Source organism: Diadema setosum, chromosome 17, assembly GCF_964275005.1.
Source record: "Diadema setosum chromosome 17, eeDiaSeto1, whole genome shotgun sequence".
Classification (NCBI taxonomy): Eukaryota; Metazoa; Echinodermata; class Echinoidea; order Diadematoida; family Diadematidae; genus Diadema; species Diadema setosum.
In genome coordinates this window covers 24,441,925-24,467,722 of record NC_092701.1, presented here as the reverse complement: position 1 = coordinate 24,467,722, position 25,798 = coordinate 24,441,925, and the positions used below count along the sequence as shown (strand labels likewise).

The window sequence follows — 25,798 nt, the reverse complement described above, 5'->3', positions numbered from 1 at the left end:
TCATGGAAACTGAAGTGATGAAAATGAAATAACGACACGGTGACTACGAAAAACGAAGGGGCCCACTAAAAAGACAAAGCTTATAGAATGTCAGCCTCTCAGGTAGAGAACGTCAATAGAAAAATAAGATAATTGACAAGGAGAAATAAAAAAAAATCATCGCTGGTCTTCACGTTACAAAAGATATTAGGTCAATTTCGATACCTTTTTAATATCATTTTTTTCACTTTTGTTAAGAAAATTATTATTTCTTGTCCATATGTGTAGTTTCTTGAGAAGCAATCAATATGATGTTAGCTTTAAGTGCATTCGTTTATCATTTAGATATCTCTATGTTATGCATGCACATACATCAACAAATGTCAACTTAATATAGTGCTTTATTTTAAGTTTTTGATAATGTAAATGGAATCTTAAGTGATCCTTGAACGCTGAAAATAAAATGCTGAGATAAACAAATGTCTTTCTGTAATGACTTGTTCTTTGCAGTTTCGTGGAGAAATCAGCATCAGCTCCGAAAACCAGGAAACAAAACGGCGCAGAAAAAACAAGATGGGAAGTAACAAAACAAGCTGGGGCTATTTCCCCATTGCTGTCGTGGGCATCGGTGAGTAGAAACCCTTGGATTAAGTTCCTCGAAAATGATGATAACTATTATAATATTAAAGGCATAATTTACCATTTGTAGATGAAACAAAAACCCAGCATTGGTGCTTTAGAATAGTTCTAAAACGACAGTTAGGGAGAGAAACAACCACTGTAAAAAATTTGAATTCGTATAATCGATGTTAAGTGTTGTTGAATACACAAAATGTGAACAATAGTTATAATAAAAAGTTTCCAGACGAAACCGTCGACAATTACGGTTTATTGAGAAAAACACTGACATCTCCTTATATTTTAGGCTTTATTGAAAAAGTGTTATATGTTAGGATATTTTGTGATACAGCAGACCTACACATATGCATCAATGTGATATTTTGAACATTTTTGAAATCACTGCTCCGAGAGGTAAATTGGACCTTTAACAAGCAGCAACAGTGACAACGATGATGAAGGAAGTGATGATAGTTAATAATGAAAATATGGAACGACCATCATCTTCATGATATTGATAATGATGGTGACGATGATGATAGTGCTGTTGTTGATAGCGCTTAACGATGATAGAACAGTTACCGTTCCACGACGTTCACACAATCTAGGAGTAGTGGCGAAATACTTCGAAAACCAGCACCCCTTAGAATTGTTTGAACAAAGGTTCTTGAAATCTGAAGTCGTTGAAATTTTACAATATGACTGTCATGCAGATCGTTTCACTTCATACTGTATATTGATGATGACTTATCTTTACATTTCTAAAACGGTCAAAAAATAGCGCTGACAAATAAGGACAGAGAATAAAGATAACTAAGCTGCAGATTTCATTACAATCCCCTCATCACAACGCGTTAAAAACCCTAACAAACAATCGAATTCAAATTCATGAAATCATTAATCAAACAAACAATCGAATATGTATTTGTTGTGGTTCTGATTTTTTTTTCTCACTCTCTTTGAATTTTTTTTATCATTGCATGAGTCTCTTTTCGCACACGCCTCATCTCATTCAAAACCGCATGTATCTTTTGTGTAGTGAGTTTAGGTATCATGTATTCATATTTTCTGTTGATATTTTTTTTTTGTAATTTCAGTTGTTGTTTTCTTAAGGAGAATGTCAACTAGGGCACAGTCACATGCACTTATTTAATGACTATTGTTATTGTTGTTGCCGTTTCTTTGACTGCTCGATACAATTATCACTATTTCCTATCTCTTCACCCCCTCTTAGTGCCACACTACCATACCTGTCATGACATTGCATGATAAGTTACCCTACATGATACCTTTTAAGGCAACGATATCAATAAAACGTTAACGATGCTAGGCTTATTTAAAGAGGAAGGATTTTTAATGGTAATCAAATAATAATGTTCCTAAATCTACCAGCAACTGTCTTTAACATGAGGAAAATATCGTGCTGCAATATCATGAAATTGCTGCCATTAAATATATGCTCCTCCGAGAGTTTATTAGCTGTACTTCCTTAGTCTCTCTCCCATCCCTCCTCTGCTCCCTGCCCATACACCATCTTCGACTTTTCTGCCCTTCTTGTCCTATCCTCTGAAATCAGTTTTCTCTTTTCATGCATCTGTCATTAACTTCAAAGTTGTTGTTTTTTTCTTCTTCTCTACCCCTGAGTCACTGTGCCCATACATATATATCTCAAAATCGAGTGAGTCCTACCTCGTTTGTTAGTGTGGGGGTGTGGACGTGTGCATGCTTTTCTATATTGAATTGCATGGTCCCCCTTTTGCATCGTATCATAAATATTTCAACTTATTTCAACTCTTCTGAACACAGAAGTGTGCAAGCTTGAAATTTAAGAAGGAATGTATATTATGATGATTTATCATCGTTTTGCTTTCAACCATAGGCACACGCCATGCCGGTGGAGCAAACACTACAGACGACTTCTGGAAAGTCCTCTTGGAGGGCAAGGAGTGCATCCAGGAAATCCCCGCCGACAGGTGGGTCATCGACAACTTCTACGATGAGGACCAGACCAGGCAGGGCAAGATGGTGACGCGTCGGTGCGGTCTCATCGAGGACATGGACGGCTTCGACAACCTCTTCTTCAAGATCTCCCCACGTGAGGCCGCCTCTCTCGACCCCCAACAGAGACATCTCCTCGAGGTCAACTACGAAGCCTTCGAAGATGCCGGCATCAACCCAGACCTACTGGGAGAGTCCTGTGGCGTCTTCGTTGGCATCGGAATGATGGACCACGCCATCCAGCTCGTGGATACGTCGACCACCGACGCCTACACACTGACCGGTATTGCCCACAGCGTTTCGGCCAATCGCATCTCCTACGCCTTCAACCTGAGAGGTCCGTCCTTTGCGGTAGACACGGCTTGTGCCAGTGGACTGACTGCTCTTCATTTGGCTTGCACCAGTCTGTGGAACAGAGAATGCAACATCGCCCTCATGTCGGCGTGTAACAACATCATGCTGCCAGACATCACTGTCGGGTTCAGCGCCCTCGGTGTTCTGTCCCCTGACGGCCGCTGCAGTCCATTCTCCAGCACTGCCAACGGATACGTCCGCAGCGAAGGGTGGGGCGCCCTCGTGTTGAAACCTCTTGACCAGGCCCTTGCAGACAATGACCACATCTACACCGTCATCCGCGGAAGCGCCATTGCCGCGAATGGAGCGTGTAACAGCTTAACCATGCCTTCTCCCCCTGCCCAAGAATTCGTCATGAAGGAAGCCTACGAGAAGTTTGGCATCAACATGGATGACGTGCACTTCGTGGAAGCCCACGGTACAGGTACCATGGTTGGGGACCCACTGGAGGCGGAAGCCATATCCCGTGCCTTCGCACGCAGCAGCGACAAACGCCTGAAAATCGGCTCCGTCAAGAGTAACTTTGGTCACACCGAAGTCGCCGCCGGAGTCACCGCTGCGATCAAGGTGGCCTTGATGATGGAGCACAGGGCGATCCCTCCGACCATCAACTTCGTCTCTCCAAACCCTCACATCAACCCAGACGAGATGAATCTGGAGATCGTGACAGACGTCCAACCATTCCCGACTGACGACAAGCACATCATCGGACTCAACTCCTTCGGGTTCGCCGGCGCTCTAGCTCACTGCATCTTCGAGGAAGCGCCAAAGATGAAAGCCAAGCAGCTGACAGCAGAGCAGACGTGCGGCTGGAAGTTTGGTGACAATGACACCGAGGGCCAGCCAATCGTCATTCCTCTTACGGCCAAGTCACCCGAAGCTCTGGCTGCCGTGGCGAAGCAGTGGCAGGATGTGAGTCTAGACCAGGACGCCCTCAGCGTCGTGTCTTGGCTTTCCACCCGACGCCGACTGCACGAGAACAGGCTGACCGTCATCTCAAGCTCCGGCAAGCAGTTCCGCGCTCAGATGAAAGAGTTCGTCGAAACAGGTAAGTGGACATTTTTCCTAAATCATCAGGCTGTCATCAGTACATTGCTTGAAACTATTGACATATCTTGTCATGCCATTTTAGTCCTTATCTTTCGGCCCTAGTTCATGTTTATGTATCGAGGAAAACGCAGAAATGAAGTAAGCAATTAAACAACGAACAAAAGAACCCCCATACAAAAATGCATATTTCATTTAAATGTAACACTTGTAAAATTCCACATTTCCACATGTGAGAAGGTCACGATCTACTTTAAACCGTTCTTGAGCTGTAGCCCTTCAAGCATGCTGTATGTATCGCTTTGTTTTACCATTTACACAGATTGCTTGCGATATATAACACGAACTCTTACATTATCTACTGCAAGCGATGTGTGATGACGACCAGATAAATGAAAGGTGAACGAAACAAGTTAAATCAAATTTAAAATGGGAAAGACATTGTTAATGGAAAGTCATTATTCTATTACTTTTGCTTTTTGTGTTTTTCCAGAGTTAAATTGAACTTATTTGTGAACTTTGACTGAAAGTTCATTCGTAAAGTCGAAAAGTTTTAAAACTTCAGGTATATTGTTTCACAGTTTCTCAAACAGATCTACATCCCAAAAATGTTGAGCTTTTCTATCATTATTGCACTTTTTACGATATTTCTGAGAGACTACGAATTCAGAATGTCTTTCTCACTTGGTTATCAATACTTCTGATACGAGAGGTCGGTCAAATGAGATAAGTGGTATTTCTTGTTTTGTTTTTGTTTTCAGGGAGTGCCGAGAATGCGACGACTAGCGCCATCTACTCATCGGAACCCAAGATCTGCGTGATCTTCCCCGGTCAGGGCCAGCAGTATAGCAACATGGGCAGACAGCTCTACAAGACCGAGCCCGTCTTCCGGCGCACCATCGACGAGTGTGACGCCATCTTCAAGAGGATCAGCGGCTGGTCCGTCCTGGAGGAGAAATGTAAGTCACCGGTCACGTTTTCCTTTGTGACTTTAGCAAAATGTATTAACCTCAATCCCACCATGAACAAGGGGTGTTACGGATGAAGATGGAACTTCTGTTCACCATTGAAGTCATGCTCAGCACCCCTGAGAATTAAGTTATGCACTTAACAGTAGGTGGTGCCCAGGTGCTTAGATAAGGAGTACATCAGTAATCAGGTCTAGAGCTCTCACAGCAGAAAAGGCTTCCGAGTTTATCACTTCACTCTCTCTTTAAATGTTCTGGCAACAATGAATGCGTGTGTCTTGAACTGGAGCAGCGAATCCAACTGCGGTGTAAAACTACATTTTTAACAACAATAAGTAGGAAAACACGCTGGAACACGCCTTGGCGGAGTACTTCATTTGAAAGCTCAAATACATCAAATCATAAGATAGAAAACTACCATGCGCAAACTTGGAAAAACATTACGTTTCAAGAGGAGCTGAATTTCTATCTTATTTCGATTTGCCCATTATGAGAACAGAAATACATGTTTATAACTGTGAATTATTCTTTGCTAAACTTGTCTGCTAAACAAATGAGAGGACTTCATTCGAAATTTTACGTTGAAATACAGCTTGCAATTCAACTAAACGTGGAATGTTTCCTTCGTCTCCAAATTTCATCTTGGCGCTGGAGCGGTGCCGAGCATGACTTGAGTGTATGACATCCTGTTATGCTGTAGAGCCTAAACATATGTTTGCATGAATTACGAAGAGTCACCTCCCCATCGATGCAACACCTCCTTAATGCCAATATCCTGTATGTAAGATTTAAGGACAGACAAATGCATGTGATATCTATTGTTTGGTGTGCTGATGAAAAGAAAGACAATCTCTCGTGTAAACGCATGAAAACAATCCAATGTGTTAAATTGATAGATATAATCTCTCTACTTGCTACTCTATGAAATGAGATATATAAAGGCCTGTGTGAAATGCATCGTATCGCGTTCATAATTAAAGGACAAATTCATCTTCATATACATGATGATTGATAAATGCAGTTATATTAGTAGAACACATGCGTAAAAGTTCGGGGGAAATCAGAGAATCCGTTCAAAAGTTAGGAATTTTTAAAGTTTCTGTGCAGCCACCGCTGTGTGAGAAGACTACTACAGTTGATGATGTCACATGCGTAGAACGATATACAGAAAAATATGAAGAGAATTCCACAAAATTTACTCTTTTTTGAAAATGAAAATACACATTCCCTCAGCTTGTGTAACTCTTGATTATATCGATATATGCTCAAGCTGATATCACTTCCCCTGCCTTCTGAAAGAGGCAGGTCATGTGCTCTTTTGTATGCCAGAAAAGTGAAAAATATTTTGAATCTTCTTTATATTTTCTTTATATCGTTCTACACATATGACATCACAGGCTGTGGTAGTCTTCACATCCAGTGATCGCGGAACTGAAACTTCAAAAATTCATCACTTTTGAACGGATTGTCCGATTTTACTCAAACTTTCACTAATGTGTTCTAATAATATTGCTGCATTCTCTCAATCCATATGTTAATGAAGTTGAATTTGTCGTTTAACGTTGATGACTATATTACACTTTATTATCGAATAAAAAAAAAAAATATATATATATATATCTGTGTATACTACACATGCAAAACGTCTAGTAAATGAACGATTTCGGTCCTTTGGTAGGGTTCACTGGTATATGTTAGAATAATTCAAGAACTTTACCAAAGCAGCATCCACTATCAACTATGCAGTTGCTATGGGACAATATCAATGTGTATAAACATCACTGTAAAAGTATATTACTAGAAATTTCGTGTGATATGCATTACATAACCAATTGTTCTGGTATTACAATTCTGGTATTACGTGAAAAAAAAAAGGAAACTAAATAAGTGATGCCACAACATGATGCGAACTTAAAAACATTGTATAATATACTCTGTTGGCTCTCAATGACAAGCGCATATATCTAAAACCTGAAAAAGGAAGCTATTTTGACTTCAAATTAGCGCACTTTACTGAGTGTTTCATAATACACGAAAACGTCCCCTTGCAAATAATAATCTCTTGCCCAAAGAAACCGTGCCACTTGCAATATCATTCCACCGCTCTGATTTTGAAAGCGTGCGCATGCGATTGTTGTATCAAAGGGGTAATCTATAAACAGATTCCATCAAGTGTGTCGATGTTGTTTAAGAGATACTATTATGTTTTTTCCCTCTTTTGCAAGTCCTCCACTTGTTAAACAGCTTCTATGTGGATCGTGAATTGAAATTAATATTGCATTGATATAGACAACTTAAGTTTATTTTGTAATCAACTGTACATGTGAAAGTAATATTGCATTGATATAGACAACTTAAGTTCATTTTATAATCAACTGTTCATGTGAAAGAATGAGTAACTTTGAAATTCGAAGTACATTTTTTTAATGTCCGAATTTCTGTGCCGAGTTATACATATCCTTGGGTTGTTGTTGTTTTTTTTTGTGTGTGTGTGTCCCCCGTTACGTCTCTACATTTGCTTTTTTTTTCTTACTTGTCCGCAAAAACGCAATCCTTGTATTAATATTTCTTTTTTTCAGAGGATTAATTCGAACTGACAAACAAATTTATTCACGTGTTTGAATATATCTTTCACAATTCACAGCTCTGTTTGTCGAGCGTCCGAAGTCGGCCGACTACAACCCTGATGCATTCATCAACGATCTGGAAGTCTCTCAGCCGGCCATCCTCTTCATCCAGCTCGGTCTGTTCAACCTCTGGAGTCACTGGGGAGTCAAGCCTGCCTGCGTCGTCGGTCACAGCCTCGGGGAAGTGTCCGCTGCCTACGCGTGCGGAGGAATGACGCTGGAGGAAGCTGTGGAGACCATCTACATCAGGAGCATTGAGCAGGGCAAACTGAAAGGCACCGGCAGTATGGCTGCCTTGAGAATGACGCTGGAGGAGGCAAGAGAGTTGTGCAGCAAGCACGAGCGCCTCTACGTAGCTGCCATCAACGCACCTGGCGCAATCACCATTGCTGGCAACACGCAGGCCATCGAGCAGATTGCCGCCGATAACCCGACCATAGCCAAGCAGCTGCGTGTCCAGTGCGCCTTCCACACGCCCGACATGGACCCCACGGAGAAGACATTCAAAGCGAAAATGGAGAAAGTAGTCAAGACGCCGGCTGGAGTGCGAAACATACCATTCTACTCCACCCTGACTGGAGCCCGGTACGAGGGAGACTTCAAGACGGCGTACTGGTGGGACAACATCCGCAACGCTGTTGAATTCCAGTCAGCCATCGAGAACATTCTCCGTGATCTGGAATGCGACATGTTCCTTGAGTGTGCTGCATCTGCTACTCTCCTCTCATCCTGCAATCAGATCGCCAAGGGATCTGGCATCAAGATCCAGCTGACCACAGTCCCATCTGGGCAAAGAAATCAAGATGATCGCTTGTGCGCTCTGCGGGCTGTTAGTACCATGCACAACAATGGCGTGCCACTAGACTGGAAGAACATCACCCGTGACTCAGCCATTCACACCAAGCTTCCCTTGTACCCATGGCAGCACAAGCCCTTCATGCTCGAGCCAGAGTATCGCCGAAAGCGACGACTTGGTTTGGACGATCGCACATTCAAGGGACAGAACGGACAGCTGTGCTTGGAAACATTCCCGTTCCTCAATGACAGGCTGGTCAAAGAAAAGTTGGTGTTCCCAGAGGCAGGGTTTGTGGAGTACATGCTCGAGGCTTGCGGCTCTGGTAACGCCCTTCCCATCTTGAACAACGTCACCTTCGGCAACTCAATTGATTGGCCTGAGGAGAAGACGGTGACTGGAACAAAGAAGTCGACACTGAACCTGGACCTTGTCAGGGATGGCAACAAAATCGAAATCAGCTACAAAGGTGAGGTGCAGAGCTGCGCGGACATTGAAGAAGGCGTGGCGGACGATGCCAGCATTGCAGTCGGTGATGCTCTCCAGCGCTGTGCAGAGAAGAAGACTGCGGACGAGTTCTACGGATACCTACAGGACTTGGGTCATGAGTATGGACCAAAGTTCCGAGTCTTGACAGAAGTGCGTCGAGGCAAGGGGGAGAGCATTGGCTACCTTGAACCAGCCCAAGACAACAAGCAGATAATTCAGACGACCCATTTGGACGCCTGCTTCCAGCTTCTTACCTATGCGTTGGGAGCACGCTCAAGTCTGTACCAGGCAAGCCGAGTGGGAAGCATCAAGATGAACGTGCCATTACTACCTCCTGGGGAGCAACTCATCGCACATGCTTCCGTCAGTGACTGTGACAGCTATGCCCTGAGAGGTGACATCACAATTGCCCTGCCCAACGGAAAAGTCCTCGCAGAAATCAAAAACTGTGTGTGCACAAACACGAGTGGCACACAGACCAGCGTCGACATCAACAAATGTCTCTACAAGAGAGAGTGGCAAAATGTTGCAGCTCACTTGCCAGCAATCAAGGATGTCGCAAAGGTGTTTGAAAAGGACAGTCTCACAAAACTCTTCCCAGACTACATGGAAGCCATCACAAGGGCCGAAGAGGTCTACCACAACATGGGTGCCATCTGCTTGGCCTACATCAAGAATGGCTTGGACCAGGTGCCAGTCAAGGAGCGGTCTGATTACCTGGATCAACGCTACTACCGCCGACTTGAAAAACTGAAGACAGACACATCAGTTCCCCACATCAAGTACGAAGATATTCCAAGAGTCAGAGAGGAAATGCTCAAGAAAGTACCAGAAATGAAACAAGAGCTCAGCATGGCGACAAGTCTAGGTGAACACCTCCCAACCACACTTCGAAACCCGCAATCAGCGATGACGCTCCTCTTCAAACCAGAATGCATGGCGTCCTACTTCCTCGACTCTCTGACCACAACATTCTACTACAAGGCGACAGCAGAGGTTGTGCGACAGGCTGTACTGAAGGCACTGGAGACGAAGTCCACTGTACGGCTCCTGGAAGTTGGTGCTCGAATGGGCGGTCTCACACATCACATCCTTGAATTCCTGGAAGACCTTTGCCTGGAAGGGCGTGTTGAGTATGTCTTTACAGATCTCAGCGTTGCCTTCTTCCCGCATGCCCGTGATCACTTGGCTGAGTATCCATTTGTCAAGTACCAGCAGCTGGACATCGAGCAGGACGTCGAGGGTCAGGGCTTTGTTCCCGGATCTGTTGATATTTTGATTTGCCTGGACACTCTCCACTCAACAGGTGACATGGATGAGGCCATCTACTACATGCGAGAGCTCATCTGCGACAATGGATGGATGATTCTCATTGAGGCCACGACAATCAAGTTCATCGCAGAGCTCATCTTCGGTGCACTGCGTCTGTGTTGGGTGTTCGAGGACTTCAGAACAGAATGCTGCTGGATGGGCCAGAAAGAATGGAAGACGGCACTTGAAACGCATGGTTTCGATGATGTCGTTGGCCTGTCATCACCCAAAGAACTCTTCCATAGTGTGCTGATTGGACGCAAGGCCGGAGGTGATGATGCCTGCAAGAATCCCAAGGCCGCTCCTGTCACCACTTCCAAGCAGTGGCTTGTGGTATCTCATCCAGACAACGCCCAGTTCGTCAATGTTGTCAAGTCGTCTCTGTCTGGCACAGTAACTTCTGTCAGCTACGAGGAAATCATGAAGGCAGATCTGGGTAAGCTGAAGGAGGATGGTGCAGTCATGGAGGCAATATTTGTCTGGAATGTCGATCATGACAATGGCTTCAAGGTTCTTCTGCACTTCTTGCACCAGATTGGTGTGAACGTGGAGAACGTTTGCAAACTATGGATGGTCACCTTTGCAGCTACAACCGGGGAGAGGCCCATCAACTCAGCCGGCGCTGGAATGGTACATGCAGCAGCAAATGCATGTCAAATTCCATTCGTGACAATCGATATCCCAGAAGACGTGACAAATGGCGACAAGGTCTGGGCATCTTCGCTGACAAGCACCATCCTCGGCAACAAGAAGAGCGACATGGAACTGGTGGTCAAAGATGGTCTCTGCCTGGCACCAAGACTCTCCCGCATGCAGCTTCCCGAGATGAAGGTGACTGAAACTCCATACTGGCAAGTAACGAGAGATACAGATCCACTAAAGGCGCAATCTACCGTTGACGATCTGGGCATCGCCTACCAGGCTAACATGACTCCAGCTCCTGGAACAGTGCTTGTGAAGGTGTCTGCTGTCGGTATCAACAAGAAGGACATTGACCTTGCCCAGGGCACTGCCTCAAGTGATACAGACCATGCAGCATTTGGCACGGAATTCTGTGGTGTCGTGGAGAAGGTGGGACAGGGCGTTTCCAATGTGAAACCAAAGGACGAAGTTTTTGGTTTCGGAGATCACTGTCTTGCATCATACGCCATTGCTAGCGCTGAACTTGTCGTAAAGAAACCACAGAAAGTGAGTGCAGCCCAAGCAGCAGCAACAAGCTCATCCTTCGCAAGTGCTTACTATGCCTTAGTAGAGCGAGCCAACATCAGAAGTGGTGAGACGGTCCTCATCCAAGTCTCAGATCTGGGAATGCAGGCTGCAGCAGTGCAGATTGCCAAACAAGCCGGTGCAAAGATAATTTGCTCTACGGATAATACCAAAGAGAGAGCCGCTTTACAGAAGCTCGGAGCAACTGTTGTCCCATCACATTCCTCTCCATCGTTTGCCAGCGATGTCATGAGGGCAGCAGGTGAAGCCGGTGTCGATGTAGTGTTCAATTCTCTGCAAGGAAAGCAGCTGGAGAAGAGCATAGAACTACTCGCTGCAGGTGGCCGATTCTGCACTGTAACCGGTAATGACGACACAAACTTCAAACTCCAGATGCGTCTACTGCAGAACAACAGATCACTCATCCCTTGCAACATTGACAGCCTGACTCAACATCAGAAGCCGCTAGTTCAGCGAATCCTCCAGAAGGTATCCGGCTTGATGCAAGACGGCAAAGTCAAACCTCTAGATGTCCAGGTACGTCCAATCACCGACTACCCAACTGTGTTTGCTGATGCAGATATCACATCAAACGGCAAAGTTGTGATTGAGATCCCTGCATCTTTCAAGCCCAACAAGGTAATCTCCACCACCCAGCTTTTCAAAGAAAATGCAACCTACATTGTCACTGCAGCTGGCTCAGGGATCTCACAGATTGTCGCTCGGTGGATAGCCAACAATGGAGCGCGACACATAGCTATGTGCTACCTCAGCGAAGATGGAAAGTCCAGGGCGAGCAGAACGATTTCATACCTGACGAGCAAGGGCGTGACTGTCTACGAGTACTGCCACGATCTGCACGTGCGAGGACCCGAAGGAGGTGTTGCTAAAGTCCTAACAGGCCTGAAGGGAAAGAAAGCCCCCAGTGTCCGTGGCATCTTCTGTCTCGGTGGCTACCGCTTGCCCGGCAAAGAAACGATGTCAGACGTGACATACGACAGCCTTCAAAAGATGCTGTCCTCCAAGGTTCGTCCAGCGAAGTTGTTCCACATCATGACACAGAAGATGGAGATTGAGTTGGACTACTTCGTCACCCTTTCCAGTGACGACGTTGCATGGGGAAACCCATCCTCCCTCGCGAGCGTGACCGGGGACTCGTATCTGGAGTGCTTCGCAGTGAAGAGGCGCTCCGAGGGAAAGCCGGCTCTCAACTTGCAAGTGGGCGCTCTGCGCGGCATCGACGCATACGAATTTGGTGAGCAGACGACACTGCCGGTCAGCGACGGAGAACTCAGCCTGCACGTGGAAGAATTCTTGACGGTGCTCAGTAAACTCCTACAGTCACCGGACACCCCACCTTGCGTCTGCCTCACAAACCAGGTAATCATCTTCGTTAAATCACATATATTCCATCTTCTGAATTTCATAATGAATCGATCATCACTAAAGGACCTATGTAATGCAAAATCATGCTGACTTGAGTTGACACTGTAATGTCTCAGACATCTCGTTGTTTAAGGATAAAACGTAAACAAAACAAAAAATAAATGGAAGACAATGTACAAAACGTGGAAAAGATGCATCATTCATCAGATATTAAATTCGATGAATTTCGGTATCTGCTTATCAGTTTGGAGAAGCGCACATCCCACTCCGTTTGAATGTTCAATGATAGCATTTTGTGCAAAATGTAAATGTCCGCCTCAATTCCTCTTTCATTTTCCTCCCTTACACACACGCAAAATTGCGATGAAGCTTATTACAGTAAGTGTGGATCAAAGATCGACAGCGCCATGATTAATGCCTGAATTGTTGCTCGCCATCAGAGTACGTAGAGACAGTAAAATACTTCTTTAATGCTTGCTGGAGTGAAGGCATTCAGGGCATCGAAATATTGAATTGTCAGCTGCCAGCTAGGCCAATTCCATATTTTTCCGTGTTACTTCCCCTATTTTGCTATAAGTCAAGGAATATTCATATTCTAAGTATCAAAGTTTGCACACTTTCCTTCGTACAATAAATTTATAGAAACTTAGATAATTTTTGACATTTTACATTGTTTTCTCATTATGCTCTTTCGCTCATTGTCTAATTCTGGATTACAGGACTGGGAGGCACTCTTGAAGTTCAGCCACGACCACTCCCTGAAATTCCGCCACCTAGCGGCAGGCGAACAAGTGGCCATGTCAGAATGCAAACTTAGTCTGGAGGATTTGCAGCAACAGGTAAATGTCGTGTGAGGGTTTTTGTCATTCAGGGAAAGTCAGTCATGGGCGTGGTTAATCGAGGGAATAGAGCAAAGGAAAGAATACACAAACCTCGTGCAAGTCTGAACTAAACTGGACAAATTTTATCAAAGCCATTTTTTATATACATGATTGCTTGTTATGAAATACGTACAGGAGGAAAGACTTTAAATGTTTAAATCATGTGTCATGTCCTTGCCATTAATTACTCCTCACTTATTCCAAGACTTTCTTCCACACATCATTCTTCAGAAATTTGCTCAAGATGTGTGACGAACACTCCTAAAAGAACCACCCCCCCCCCCCGTGAAAAATATCTATTTCTGAAAATTAGCACGATATTCCACGGAAAATGACACATTTTCAGAGGAGACTGATAAAATTTAGATTTTACCATACAAGGCATTTTTTGTTTCATGATACTATCAAAGCAACAACACGATACCTTGACTATAAATTGAAATCTTGCAGTACACAACAGCAAAAATTAGAAACGAGGAAATAAAAAAAAAAAACGGATACCAATCAATCCGCTTTCTTCTAATCCCATGCCAAATTGAGAAGTCGTTGCATCAAAATACCAAGATTAACTTAGAATTAACGACCGAGATTGCTAATCAGTGACACGAACCGTAAATTTTGATTATAAAAGCTCACTTAATGCACAATATCGTTTAGCATTAGCACGGGAAGTAATTTCTGTAGCCTTCCATGGCATCAAAGAAGTGATCTTTGTTTGATACAAGTCACTTAATACTACCAATTTTCGTTCGTCATCATCACTGTTGTATAGGTGAAGAACAAGCTCGGAGACCTGCTCTGCGTCAATCCCGACACCATCGACCTCCGTCAGCCGATGATTAACTACGGCGTCGACTCCCTGATGGCCGTGGAGATGGTCACGTGGGCCAGCCGCGAGCTGAACGTGGTCATCTCCCAGCTGGACATCTTGGGCGGCATCACCACTGGACTGCTGCTGGAGAAGGCCATTGACAACAGCGTGGTCATCTAAGCCGGCCACCACCAACGCGACGACGACGGAAGTAACAGGACTTGAAAAGTGTCCTCCCAGTGCTCCTAAGATACCATATCAACGTTCAAATCATTGATATTGGTATGAGGAGGTAATTCACAATCAAGGCAGTCTTTTTATTATCATTTTTTTTTTCTTTCATGCATGAATTTATGAACAATAACTCTGAGATACAAATCTCGATGTTCATTTTTGTAACGGATTACTTTTGCGTTTCATGACGATGTTGCTGTATGAAAATAATAGATGTTATCAGAAAGGCTGTGAGTAGAATGATGCGCAGCGTTTGGTTCAGTATGTTTCGATGATGCTTGATCATGTTGAAACCATTTTTTTTTTTTTTTACGTTGAATGAATCTACGGTATGTGCATGAAATGTCACTTTATGTTTGAACTACACTGAATGATTTAAACGCCTTAACTTAACGAGATCTGCGCGCGGTGACTAGAATCCACAGCATTTGGATCAATGTTTCCATGATGCTCGATTATGTTTAAGCCAAAGCTTTATGCGTTGAATACACCTGTAAATCTATGGTATAGGTGCATGAAATGTTCCTTTATGTTTGTACTGACTACACTGAATGATTTAAAAGCCTCAATTTAAGAAGGTGCTGACATACTTACTGTCGGCATTACAGAAACAAAGATTTTCTCTTCGACGTGTTAAGATAATAATAATAATAATGATCATAGAGGCTTCGTCGTTGTGTACTTCCTTTCTCTCTCACTCTCATATCAGCTTTGTACATCTTGTGCTATTGCGGCTATTCATTTATAGCTGCTTGATTAAAGTAAACAGCGTAACATTTTTTTATGTGATTTGAGTAGAACTGATATTTGTGCAATATTGTGAGCCCACAAAATGAGCTGGGCCGAGTTATAAGTTTTGTATTTATTGAATGCGCTGCATGTTACACATTTATTTACTTTTTGTGAGTGTGTGTTAAAACTGTAAAGACAGCGACACTGAACACCCTCATGAGCGAAGCACAGACTCACGACTGGGCTTTCCAGCCGCTTTCGTATAGTTATCAATTACACGGTAACAACTAATTCTACCGCATTATAAAGCACTAATAAATCCATCGTTGAGTAGATAGTGAAGTAAATGTGTGCAAGAAGGACACATGTGGACATAATGTGAACGACAATGACTTTATACCACATGCAGCAGCAATAAACTCGCATGACTTTAGTTTTCATGATTCTGATAACGCGAATTGTGCGGCAGAACAATCAAACTTGAACACGACTTGCAATATTGATTTTTCACGCGCTTGCAATTGATTGTTGTTTATTTTAAATGCAAGATCTGTATACCTAGATCAGTGACAGAAAAGAATTGTGTTAAAGTTATGTGTTTCATGTTACCCTCGCTGACTTGATCATTAAAAAAACGAAACTATTATTTCACGATGATAATATTGATAAACAGATATCGTATGACAAATTGAAGAAATAATTACTCTTTATACTCTTATGCTTTTCTGACGATTGCTTCTTGGAAAATTGAGGACGAAGATATGGCATGATGTCAATACATTAATATGATGAAGTATGTTAACTTAATTTTGGAAATACAGAAAGAAGTTTTCTGTTAAGCAGGTTCGTTTCGCTTTCTCTCGCTCTCTTTCCTTTAAGAATATGTGATGATATAAAAGCACATTTAAAGACTCAATTTGATGATATCTTAGAGTGCAAGAGTGAAATTATCGTGTTCGAATGAATAAAAAAAAAAAACAAACTTTGATCTATCAAGAGTATATCAAGAGTATATCTAACTTGATGAATTATGCATTTTTTTTTTTTTTGATGTTCTTGTGAACTTTCCGCTTGGCCATGTCCTGAATTGTTGGCGGACTTATCATACGAGTGTATGCCAAGAGCAGATGATCACTTGGTGTTGATTGGGATGATTTGGTTCTCCGTTGTGGCATAGTTTGGTTTCTGGAAGTGGTATAGCGAAATAAAAGAAAATATATTGGAGAGAAAAAAAAAACATCGTCAGAAGACTACTTTGTCTTGTCTAACAGCAGAATGCTTTGGAATTGGTCCAGCTGAGAGCAGGCGAGTGGAATTTCAGCATATCAAAAATAGTTTTTGACAGAACAAGTATGATATACAAGGTATCAAATATTTTACGTTTACACACAGATTAAATAGAACTTGGGACTTAATGTACAATGTGCTATGCTGTTGCTATGTAACAACATAGCAACAACATGCATTTCTACTGAAGAAGTGAGTGGCCTATTGTTTGTGTGTGTGTGTGTGTTGGTGTGTGTTTAAATATACATGAATAATCATTTCTAACATGGAGGCTTTACAATGTCGCATGCAGTATAGCTATAGCAACACACATGGTGCAGTAGAGCATCACAGCACTACTAGTACAATGAGCACATAACCAGAATTATCACACCTGTCCACAGTACTTTTTCAACTATCAAAAAACACTGTTTATTACGTTTTGTTTTTTCTTGAAAAAAAAAATCCATCACTACAGATTCATATAGTTATGACAGATGGAAAGTGGGATACACACACACACACACACACACACACACACATATATATATATATATATATATATATCCCTAGTTGGCACCTTAGGGAGACATATTGGGGGGAAAGTGTCTTCATTAGGGAGACAACTGGTCATTAAGGAGACAATTTTCGTGTCTCCATTGCGTAAACTGCCATTGAACATGTAATGATAAATTTGCATATAAAACAAATGGAAATGTCTTCCAAATGACCCATCTAGGAGTATATATATATGTGTGTGTGTGTGTGTATGTATATTGTATATATATATATATATATATATATATATATATATATATATATATTAGTATATATGTAAATACATATACATGTATATATATATATATATATATATATATCCCTAGTTGGCACCTTAGGGAGACATATTGGGGGGAAGTGTCTTCATTAGGGAGACAACTGGTCATTAAGGAGACAATTTTCGTGTCTCCATTGCGTAAACTGCCATTGAACATGTATATAATAATTTGCATATAAAACAAATGGAAATGTCTTCCAAATGACCCATCTAGGAGTATATATATATATATATATATATATATATATATTAGTATATATGTAAATACATATACATGTATATATATATATATATATATATATATATATATATATATATATATATATATATACATACATACACACAGAGCATTAGTATCAGTTCTGGTTATTGGAATTTAACGTGGACTCTGTTCCATTTAACTTTCCACAAGAAAAAGACAGGTGATTCGAGTTCCCTTTTCGTCTGTCATGGGCTTTCATTTGTTTATTCAGAATTTCGTATCTCCAAAACACAAATTATCAAAAACTGTCAGCTTTGTTAGAAAATAAACTGCTCCTTTCATGATCCCAATTTGCATAGTCATACTTGAAGGCACCAGAGAAAGAAATTGAATTGAAAAAAAAAAATGCAAAGGGCATATTCAAACAACATTACCATCCTTAAATAAAAAACCCCTGATGAATATAGGTTTATTATAATTGGATGTGAAAATATTTAGAGGAGCTATATCTTGGGATTTAAATGTGGTTAAGTACATTGAGGTGATAAGAAAGACTACGTGAACAAGCTCTTGCAAATGCCTACAAATAAGTTACCAATAACTTCACGCCTTCAAGAAATAGCACCATATATATTTTGTCTTCAATGCGGAACAAGCGTGACATTTTGTCAACAACAGTAAAGATAATGCATACAAAAGATATGGTATGTTAAAAAGTCCTCTAAAATGATCAATCACATACAAGAATAAATACATGTTTGTAATATTTTTGTCATTTTAAATATGCCTTTTTTTTTTTCTTTTTAAAAAATACATTTTTGCTATCTACAACTCAAATGAGATTACTACAATGACAGCGTGTGTTAATTTTCTACAGCGTAACATCATGACCAGTACGTGAAGAAACATGAATATTTGATATAAAAATCCCCGGTGGTCATTTAACTTCACATGTCAAAGTGATAGAATCACATCGCATAGTCACTTTGCTTGAGAAGAAACGGGTATCAACACATCATAAGCTGCAAAGAATTAACACCCTTCCGGTTTAATGGTGATGTGATCTTCAGACGAAAGGTGCTTTAAGGATTGAGACATTCAAATGACATATAGCATCTCGTTTTTTTCCTCTCCATGACGAAAACAGAATTGTATGGAGTAAGAAGGCAATATGTTCACACAAGTTACACTGAGGTAAATCAGTGTGTAAATCAGTGTTTGAACTGCACCTGTCGTGCACTCAGAGAATACTGTTTTTGAAAAATCTGATTGAATAATAGTCTATTTTCTGCCTAATACTCACTGTGGAAATAGAGAGCAGCTTAAACGACTCTCATATTCACAAGAATGAGCTGATTTTGTTTTGCCATTTCCAGAGAAAACATGCAATCTTTGAACAGTGATTTCTTTAGCACCATTTAAAAAAAAAAGATAGAAAGATATATAAGCATTATTGACATTGTGAATAAAAACAGCAAAGTTTTGACATTCTTCCCTCTTCGAATCTCTTAAATGCACACAGTTGTAAATAACATCACTATCATTAGCACGTTGATGATTCTAGCTACAGTAAAAAACAACATGATCATTGGGGCAGTGAACTGCTGGTAAAAACACATGCAATGTCTGTCTCACTGCTGAAAAACAGACATCATGCAATGCTTCACAAAAGGTCTCCATTATCACTCCTAAGCATCTACCAGTCGTACCACTTCACATGATAATATGTCCCTTCATTCCTACAAACGCGATTTTACTTTATGAAACTGTATTTTTCTCACAGTCAAAGTTAGACTTCTTTTTTTTTTTTTTTTTTTGAATATACTGGTGTTTTCCTGCATGAATAAAGCTTTCTTTTTCCCCTTTGGATACTTGCAGTTGAATTAAATTACTGAACATGCGCCAAAAAATGAGACATTTCATCAATCCAATTTCTGTTGGCGCTTTCTTTTCTTTTGTAAGATTAGCTTCACGAATTAGATAATAAATGCTTTTTCAAACTCCATGTGAGTATTGCCAATACCTTTAATATCTTCTCCCCCCACCTACTTCTCTCTCTTCTATTCCAAGTTTTGAGACTTGCAAGAAGAGTTCAATGCCTGTTCTCGCAAAGCTCAATTATCGCCACAAAATGTGTTACATCCAAGAGAGTTACAGAGTTTGCAGCAATCACGTGCCCCAGTGAGATTCACAAGCGAAAGTTCCTGAATATTAAACAATTAAAATAAAAAAAACACCAACAACCCAAAGTGGTAGTAAACACTTTACATAATAACAGCTAAGTATGTACAAAATATATGCAAACAAACACACAGTGACACACGAACGACTTTATAATAATGACAGGCATAGAGGCACCTTTGGGGAGGATTAGGGAAAACACACACACAGATACACACACAAACACACACTCAACTCTGCAAGTTTTATTGAAAAAACATGCGATGGAATTTTTTTTTGTTGTTGTTCTGCATATTCCTTGAGGTTGTCATTAGAGCATAAAAGGAGTTGCAATCATTATATGTACACAATATGACATAATGGAGGAACAACGCACAAAAATACATCAAGCAAAACTACAATTACAATAAATGATAATGATATCAATATTAACAATAATAGTAATAAAACAATAATACAAGAATAGTGCTCTAATAATGATAGCAATTCTAACAATACTAACAAAATGAGGTACAAAAAATACCACAGTTAAGGTATGATATGCAGCATTGTAGCATTGTTGCCAATTTGATGAGGAGCAATGAATGTAAAGATACAAACATTAGACTGTGGTAGTTTGCCCAAGTGAGGGAGGGGTAAAGAAAAAGCAACACTCTCGCTGTATATCATTAAGGAAGAGCAACTGTCTACAAGCACCGGAAAACGGAAAGCGTGATACGTGTATCTTTTTTGTCCCAAGGTGGGGTTTCATGTATGTACAAATCAAATTCATGCTTATTTTAGTATATACTTTATTGTCACATAAAATATATTAAAAAATTAAAAACAGAGATATTGACTTGGTGCATATATATATATATATATATTTATATATTTATATATGCCACTTGGATTTGACGGTTTAGGTTTTAATATCCTCATGTTAAAAACCAGCAACTCTTATGATACAAGCACATGAAAAAGGGAGAGAAATTGAAAATAATACGGGGACTGAGATAATGTTAACATTGTCTAAGAACACTAATTCTCCTTTATTTGTCTTTCTTCAATGCACAGTAGTCATGATCCTGCAGAGTTTGATCTCTATATGTCAAATCCAGTTGAGCTAGTCTTCGTTCAAGGCTCTAGTGCTTCCCTGTTGGGGCAGAATTGAGGCAGGGAATCTCTGATCGCTTCCACACCGGCAACCTGCACATGCAATAAACATTGAGCAAAGACAGACAAAAATCAACGCGGGAAGCTTGAAGCAGGCAGCCTTTTTTTTTTTTACATAAAAACAAACTTCACAAACATGCAGCATGTATATAATTTTTTTTTTTCTAAATGAGCATTTCCAGTAGAATGGGGGAGGGGTGGCAATTGAAGCATAGAAACTTGTATTCACACGCATGAATACACAGCTTGCATGATCATACAATAAACTTTTGGCACATTAGTATTATATTTAATAATTTGTCCTTGCAAATTGTTTAACGTTGAATTGATAAATGTATCACTTCGTATGATGCATTTCCTTTTATTGATGGAAAAATAAACAAATGAACTGAAATGAAATATAATTGAACTGACATATACACACCACTTTCATACAATGTGTGGTACATGTGTGTACATTCACTTGGGAAGATTATGTGCCCAACACATACCTGTATAACATAATGGCTCTACCAAACCAATTTATATCAGTTATCAAAATTAAAATTATTATACTGATAACAATCCATGCATGCATAGGCTGTTTTATGGAGAGTATGAATACAACTTGTCCATTTCCCAGGCCCCCTCTTCAAAAAATGTGGTTACTATTTGCTGATCTGAGCAATCAATCATAATCTCCCGTTAGCTTTGACTGGTGCAAACGGGATCTCAGCTGATTGCTTTAGAAGAACAAATGACTGCCACATCTGTTCAACTGGGGTCCAGGCGCAGAAAAACAAAACAAGACAAGATGATCACCATGAAGCTAAGCACACATGATTTCCAAAATACACTGGGGACGGGGTGGGGGCAGTGGTGGAAAGACAGTACTTAAAGGGATCATATAGTTTTGATTGAGACCTAATTTCAGGTTTCAAACATTCTTGGTGAGATAATGAGAAATCTCTTATAAAATACGACAGAGCATGTAATTCTATGAGGAATTCAATGTTTATCTGATGAAAATTGGTTTTGAAATGGCTGAGATATCCCAAAAAGAGCGATTCTAATAAAGTGTGGGACCCATACTTTATTACGATCACTTTGTTTTACTTTGTTTTTGGATGTTTCAGTCATTCCAAACCTGATTTTCATCAAATAAACTTTGAATTCCTCTTAAAACGGTATGCTCTGTGCTATATCATGTGTTTTCTTGGTATCTCACAAAAAGTTAAAAGCCCAATTCTCATCTCCACCAATACTGTACCATCCCTCTAAAACAAACACCAAAAAAAAAAAAAAAAAAAAAACCCAATATATATATATATATATATTTATATGAGCATCTTTACAAATGATTCCCAGAGAAAGAAGGGATTGGGAGAGATGGGTTAAAAACTTCAAAAGTTTCCAGAACATCACCTCAAAGACAATCAAACCGTTACAGGACATGGGATTTGAATTTGATTATTATTATAGATACAAAATTAGTCAATTATTCAATTTATATTGTAATATCAAACCAGAGGTTGATAATTGTAGTTATTTGAGTCAAAGTTTTTTTGTTTTTCTCCTTTTTTTGGGGGGGGGGGGGGGGGAGGGGGGAGGGGTTCAGAGATTAATAGTAGTATATCCCATTCAGACCCGTTGGGCATGTTTTCTCATTATGCAGATTAACACTGTCTAAAATTTCTACTGGGATGACAATTTTGCTCTTTGAATAAATTGTGATCTTTTGAGGAAAAACATGCATTGACACTGCAAATGAGATACACAAACTTCTGTGAGGAAAGAAAATGTTATGAAGAACGTCAGCAACTGAAATCTGTCCAAGCCTGCTCTAGAGAGGGAAGCTACAAACTATGAACCTGAAAAGCAAAAACCAATGATTTCACTAAAAAAAAAAAAAAAAAAAAAAAAAAAAGGAAAAGGAAAAAAAAGGGGGAATGCAATGCATATGGCTGAGGAACAATGCACGTGAACGCTGCTACATGAAAAAACAACAACAACAACCAAAATGCTGCTACATGAAAATGCTGCTACATGAAAAAAAAAACAACAAACAACAACCACAAACCAACTATGACGTGCACTAGAAAGACAAACTACAATGATAAAAAGAACAAAACACAATTTAAAAATTTTTTTTTTAAAGAAAATCCACTTGATTGAAGAGGGATAGTGACAGCCGAATGTTATGAAAGATAAGATACAGGATGGTAGCAAGGAAAAGCACATATGATCTACACAATGATTCCTAGAAAAGCGCTGGCATACCGTGAATGCGACACATACATTTAACAGGAGTACTGGGAGAGCAAACAAATACACAACAAAACAAAAACAACACCACCACATGACTCCATTGTAGGATCGCACCTCATGAGCTCTCTAACTATTCACTGTACATCGCAATACGTATACAGAGCCATTTACACCCTACTACGTTGAGTGCACAAATCAGCATATATGTATTTACATCTTGCCTTGGCAAATTTCCCGTTTTCATTTTGCATTTCTGACAATATCCCTAGCATGTTCTCTTCAAAAGCTGAGATCATTGAGGCTAGCAAAGTCAGACCTAGAGAAAGTTTATTGACTTAAATACCAATGACTATGCTACAGTCCTAACACCTTGTGCTTCTGAATGAATATACAAACTACATGACTGCTGTCTTGACTTTAAAATCTTCTGAAATTAAAACAGGACCACACTTTCAAGGGTCACACAATGTACGCTCAGAACTCATCATAGTAAACGTTTGTGCCCATTACAGAAGTAAAAAATAAATGTACAAGATTAATTTGATTACAATAAATCCGACAGTTTTCACAGAGCCCAAACTGTTCAACTGGTGACAAGTACCATCTGCATAAATACTAGTCTATGTAATGCTTGATTATAATATATTATCATTAGCTACTGGAAAAATAGTGTAACAGAAGAGGTAACTTTACAACACTACCACCTGGGCAGTACATCAATTTTGTAACTCTTCCTTGTGAATCATTCACTGTATATTAGCTCTGTAACCATTAAATGATCAGCAGTTTCAATACATACCAAGCATAACCATGTAAAGGTTGACCCTCACAGTTAAGCACCTGACTTGAAGCTGGTTCCAATTTACCCAAGAGCAATGGAATAAAATTACTGCCATTCCATTGCAAGATTTGAGGCATTGCAGTACAAGGCACACTGAGGTCACGACCAATGGCGAGATTAAGGTCATACATCAGTATGTACAAGTACATATACTGACTGCTGTGTGAGAGCAACTTTTGGTATTTGATTCACGGTCATTGCAACCCAGAACCCATAATTGTCTGGAATTAGGGCTTTAGTCTCAAATGGTGGGTTGATTTTTTAACATTGTTTTTTAGCTACTTGACAAGATCAGTGTACTGCCCAGGCTCATCCTTAAAGATAACTACCACGACTCATCACGTGATATGATAGTGATGAAGGGAGATGGGAAGAGCTGATGGTGAGATGAGGGAAGAGTGGAAGATGATGTAGAGGAGGACCAGATGGAGACGGGAGGAGGAGAAGGGAGGAGGAGGAGGAGGAGGGAGGAGGGGTGAAAAACTGGAGGTAATCATGGGACAGCGTCCGGGGCCTCTTCTATTCGAACTCTGTTTGGACAGAACTCCGGCAGTGAATCCCGTACGGTTTCCAGCGAGGCGACCTAGAAGGAGGCGAGTTGGACACAGAGACACGAGAATGGTTGTGAAATGGATTAGAATTAGCACTGATAGACAAAAATGAAAAAAAGAAGAAGGAACTAGCAGCAAATGACAACACTATGAATCATCAAATAAACAACAACAGCAACATATAATGACCTCTGGTCTGTTAAGCATGTTAAGTCAAGTATCTGGACTTACTTTATTGTGACTACTTAGTGCAAAAACCCCAACATTTCTCCCTTTTTGGATGCCAATCTAAAAATTTTGACAGTTGAGACTCATTAAATCATCACAGAGCTAGCATTTCTATGGTGAAACACACTTGTATACCACACAGATGTAGTGACCCTTGATATTATGACTCCAGTTTGCATTATACACGGTGTATGACAGTATGAGGGGCTTACGTGGATTCATTCAAATGTGGCTTGTCATACCAACAGTGCAGATGCTACACCTGTTTTTAACATTCAATTTGGAGTTATCATATAGTAACCATGCATGATCTGCCAATACTGCTTATAAAATCTACGAGAGGCAAACTCAAAATCTAAAAGCAAGATGGGGAATCAAAGTAAGACTTGAGTTCCTCTCTCTCTTTTTATACATGAAGATGGTTTAATACAACATATTTGCTATTTGAAGCATGTATCCCAATACAACTACCACATACTAAATAAAATCTCTAGACATTGAAAGGCACACATACTGACTTTCAAACACACATACACGCACAAACTCAAAAGGTCAATGTCAGTTGCCCCAAAAGGTCACCACCACTACACCTACCAGCCATTTTGAGTTATTCATTATTTGTTTTTTTAAATATTTTCCTCTTCTGTCATGATAACATTTCATATCCACCTGCAAGCATGAAGTTCATTCCACGAAAGAAGTGTAAAAAATAGTCTGCATTGCAAAAAAAAATGAAAAAATGAAAAAATGAAAGTGAGACTAGAATAGAGCAGCTTGCTCATAAAACTTGCCAGCTTTACTTCAGGCAGGCTGACCTACAATCTGGAGAGCAGTTAAAAAGAAGTGTTTGCATTTGAA

The 25,798-nt window shown here is 40.4% G+C and overlaps 1 protein-coding gene across 1 annotated transcript; it reads left to right on the top strand.

The window, feature by feature from the left end:
* Window positions 1-496: 496 nt before the first annotated feature.
* On the top strand, window positions 497-14,648 carry LOC140240871 (probable polyketide synthase 1). Its single transcript, XM_072320645.1, has 6 exons — window positions 497-607; window positions 2,477-3,997; window positions 4,758-4,955; window positions 7,609-12,770; window positions 13,496-13,615; window positions 14,430-14,648. Exons 1-6 carry the CDS (start codon window positions 553-555, stop codon window positions 14,646-14,648), a joined length of 7,275 nt encoding a protein of 2,424 aa, XP_072176746.1. The 5' UTR covers window positions 497-552.
* Window positions 14,649-25,798: the final 11,150 nt, after the last annotated feature.

What these genes read in the sequence shown, in the direction of transcription:
- LOC140240871 (XM_072320645.1), top strand. Translation starts at nt 553, where the DNA reads ATGGGAAGTAACAAAACAAGCTGGGGCTATTTCCCCATTGCTGTCGTG. An exon ending in GAAAGAGTTCGTCGAAACAG is followed by an intron (nt 3,998 to 4,757) that starts GTAAGTGGACAT and finishes TTTTGTTTTCAG; the next exon opens with GGAGTGCCGAGAATGCGACG. An exon ending in TGGAGGATTTGCAGCAACAG is followed by an intron (nt 13,616 to 14,429) that starts GTAAATGTCGTG and finishes ACTGTTGTATAG; the next exon opens with GTGAAGAACAAGCTCGGAGA.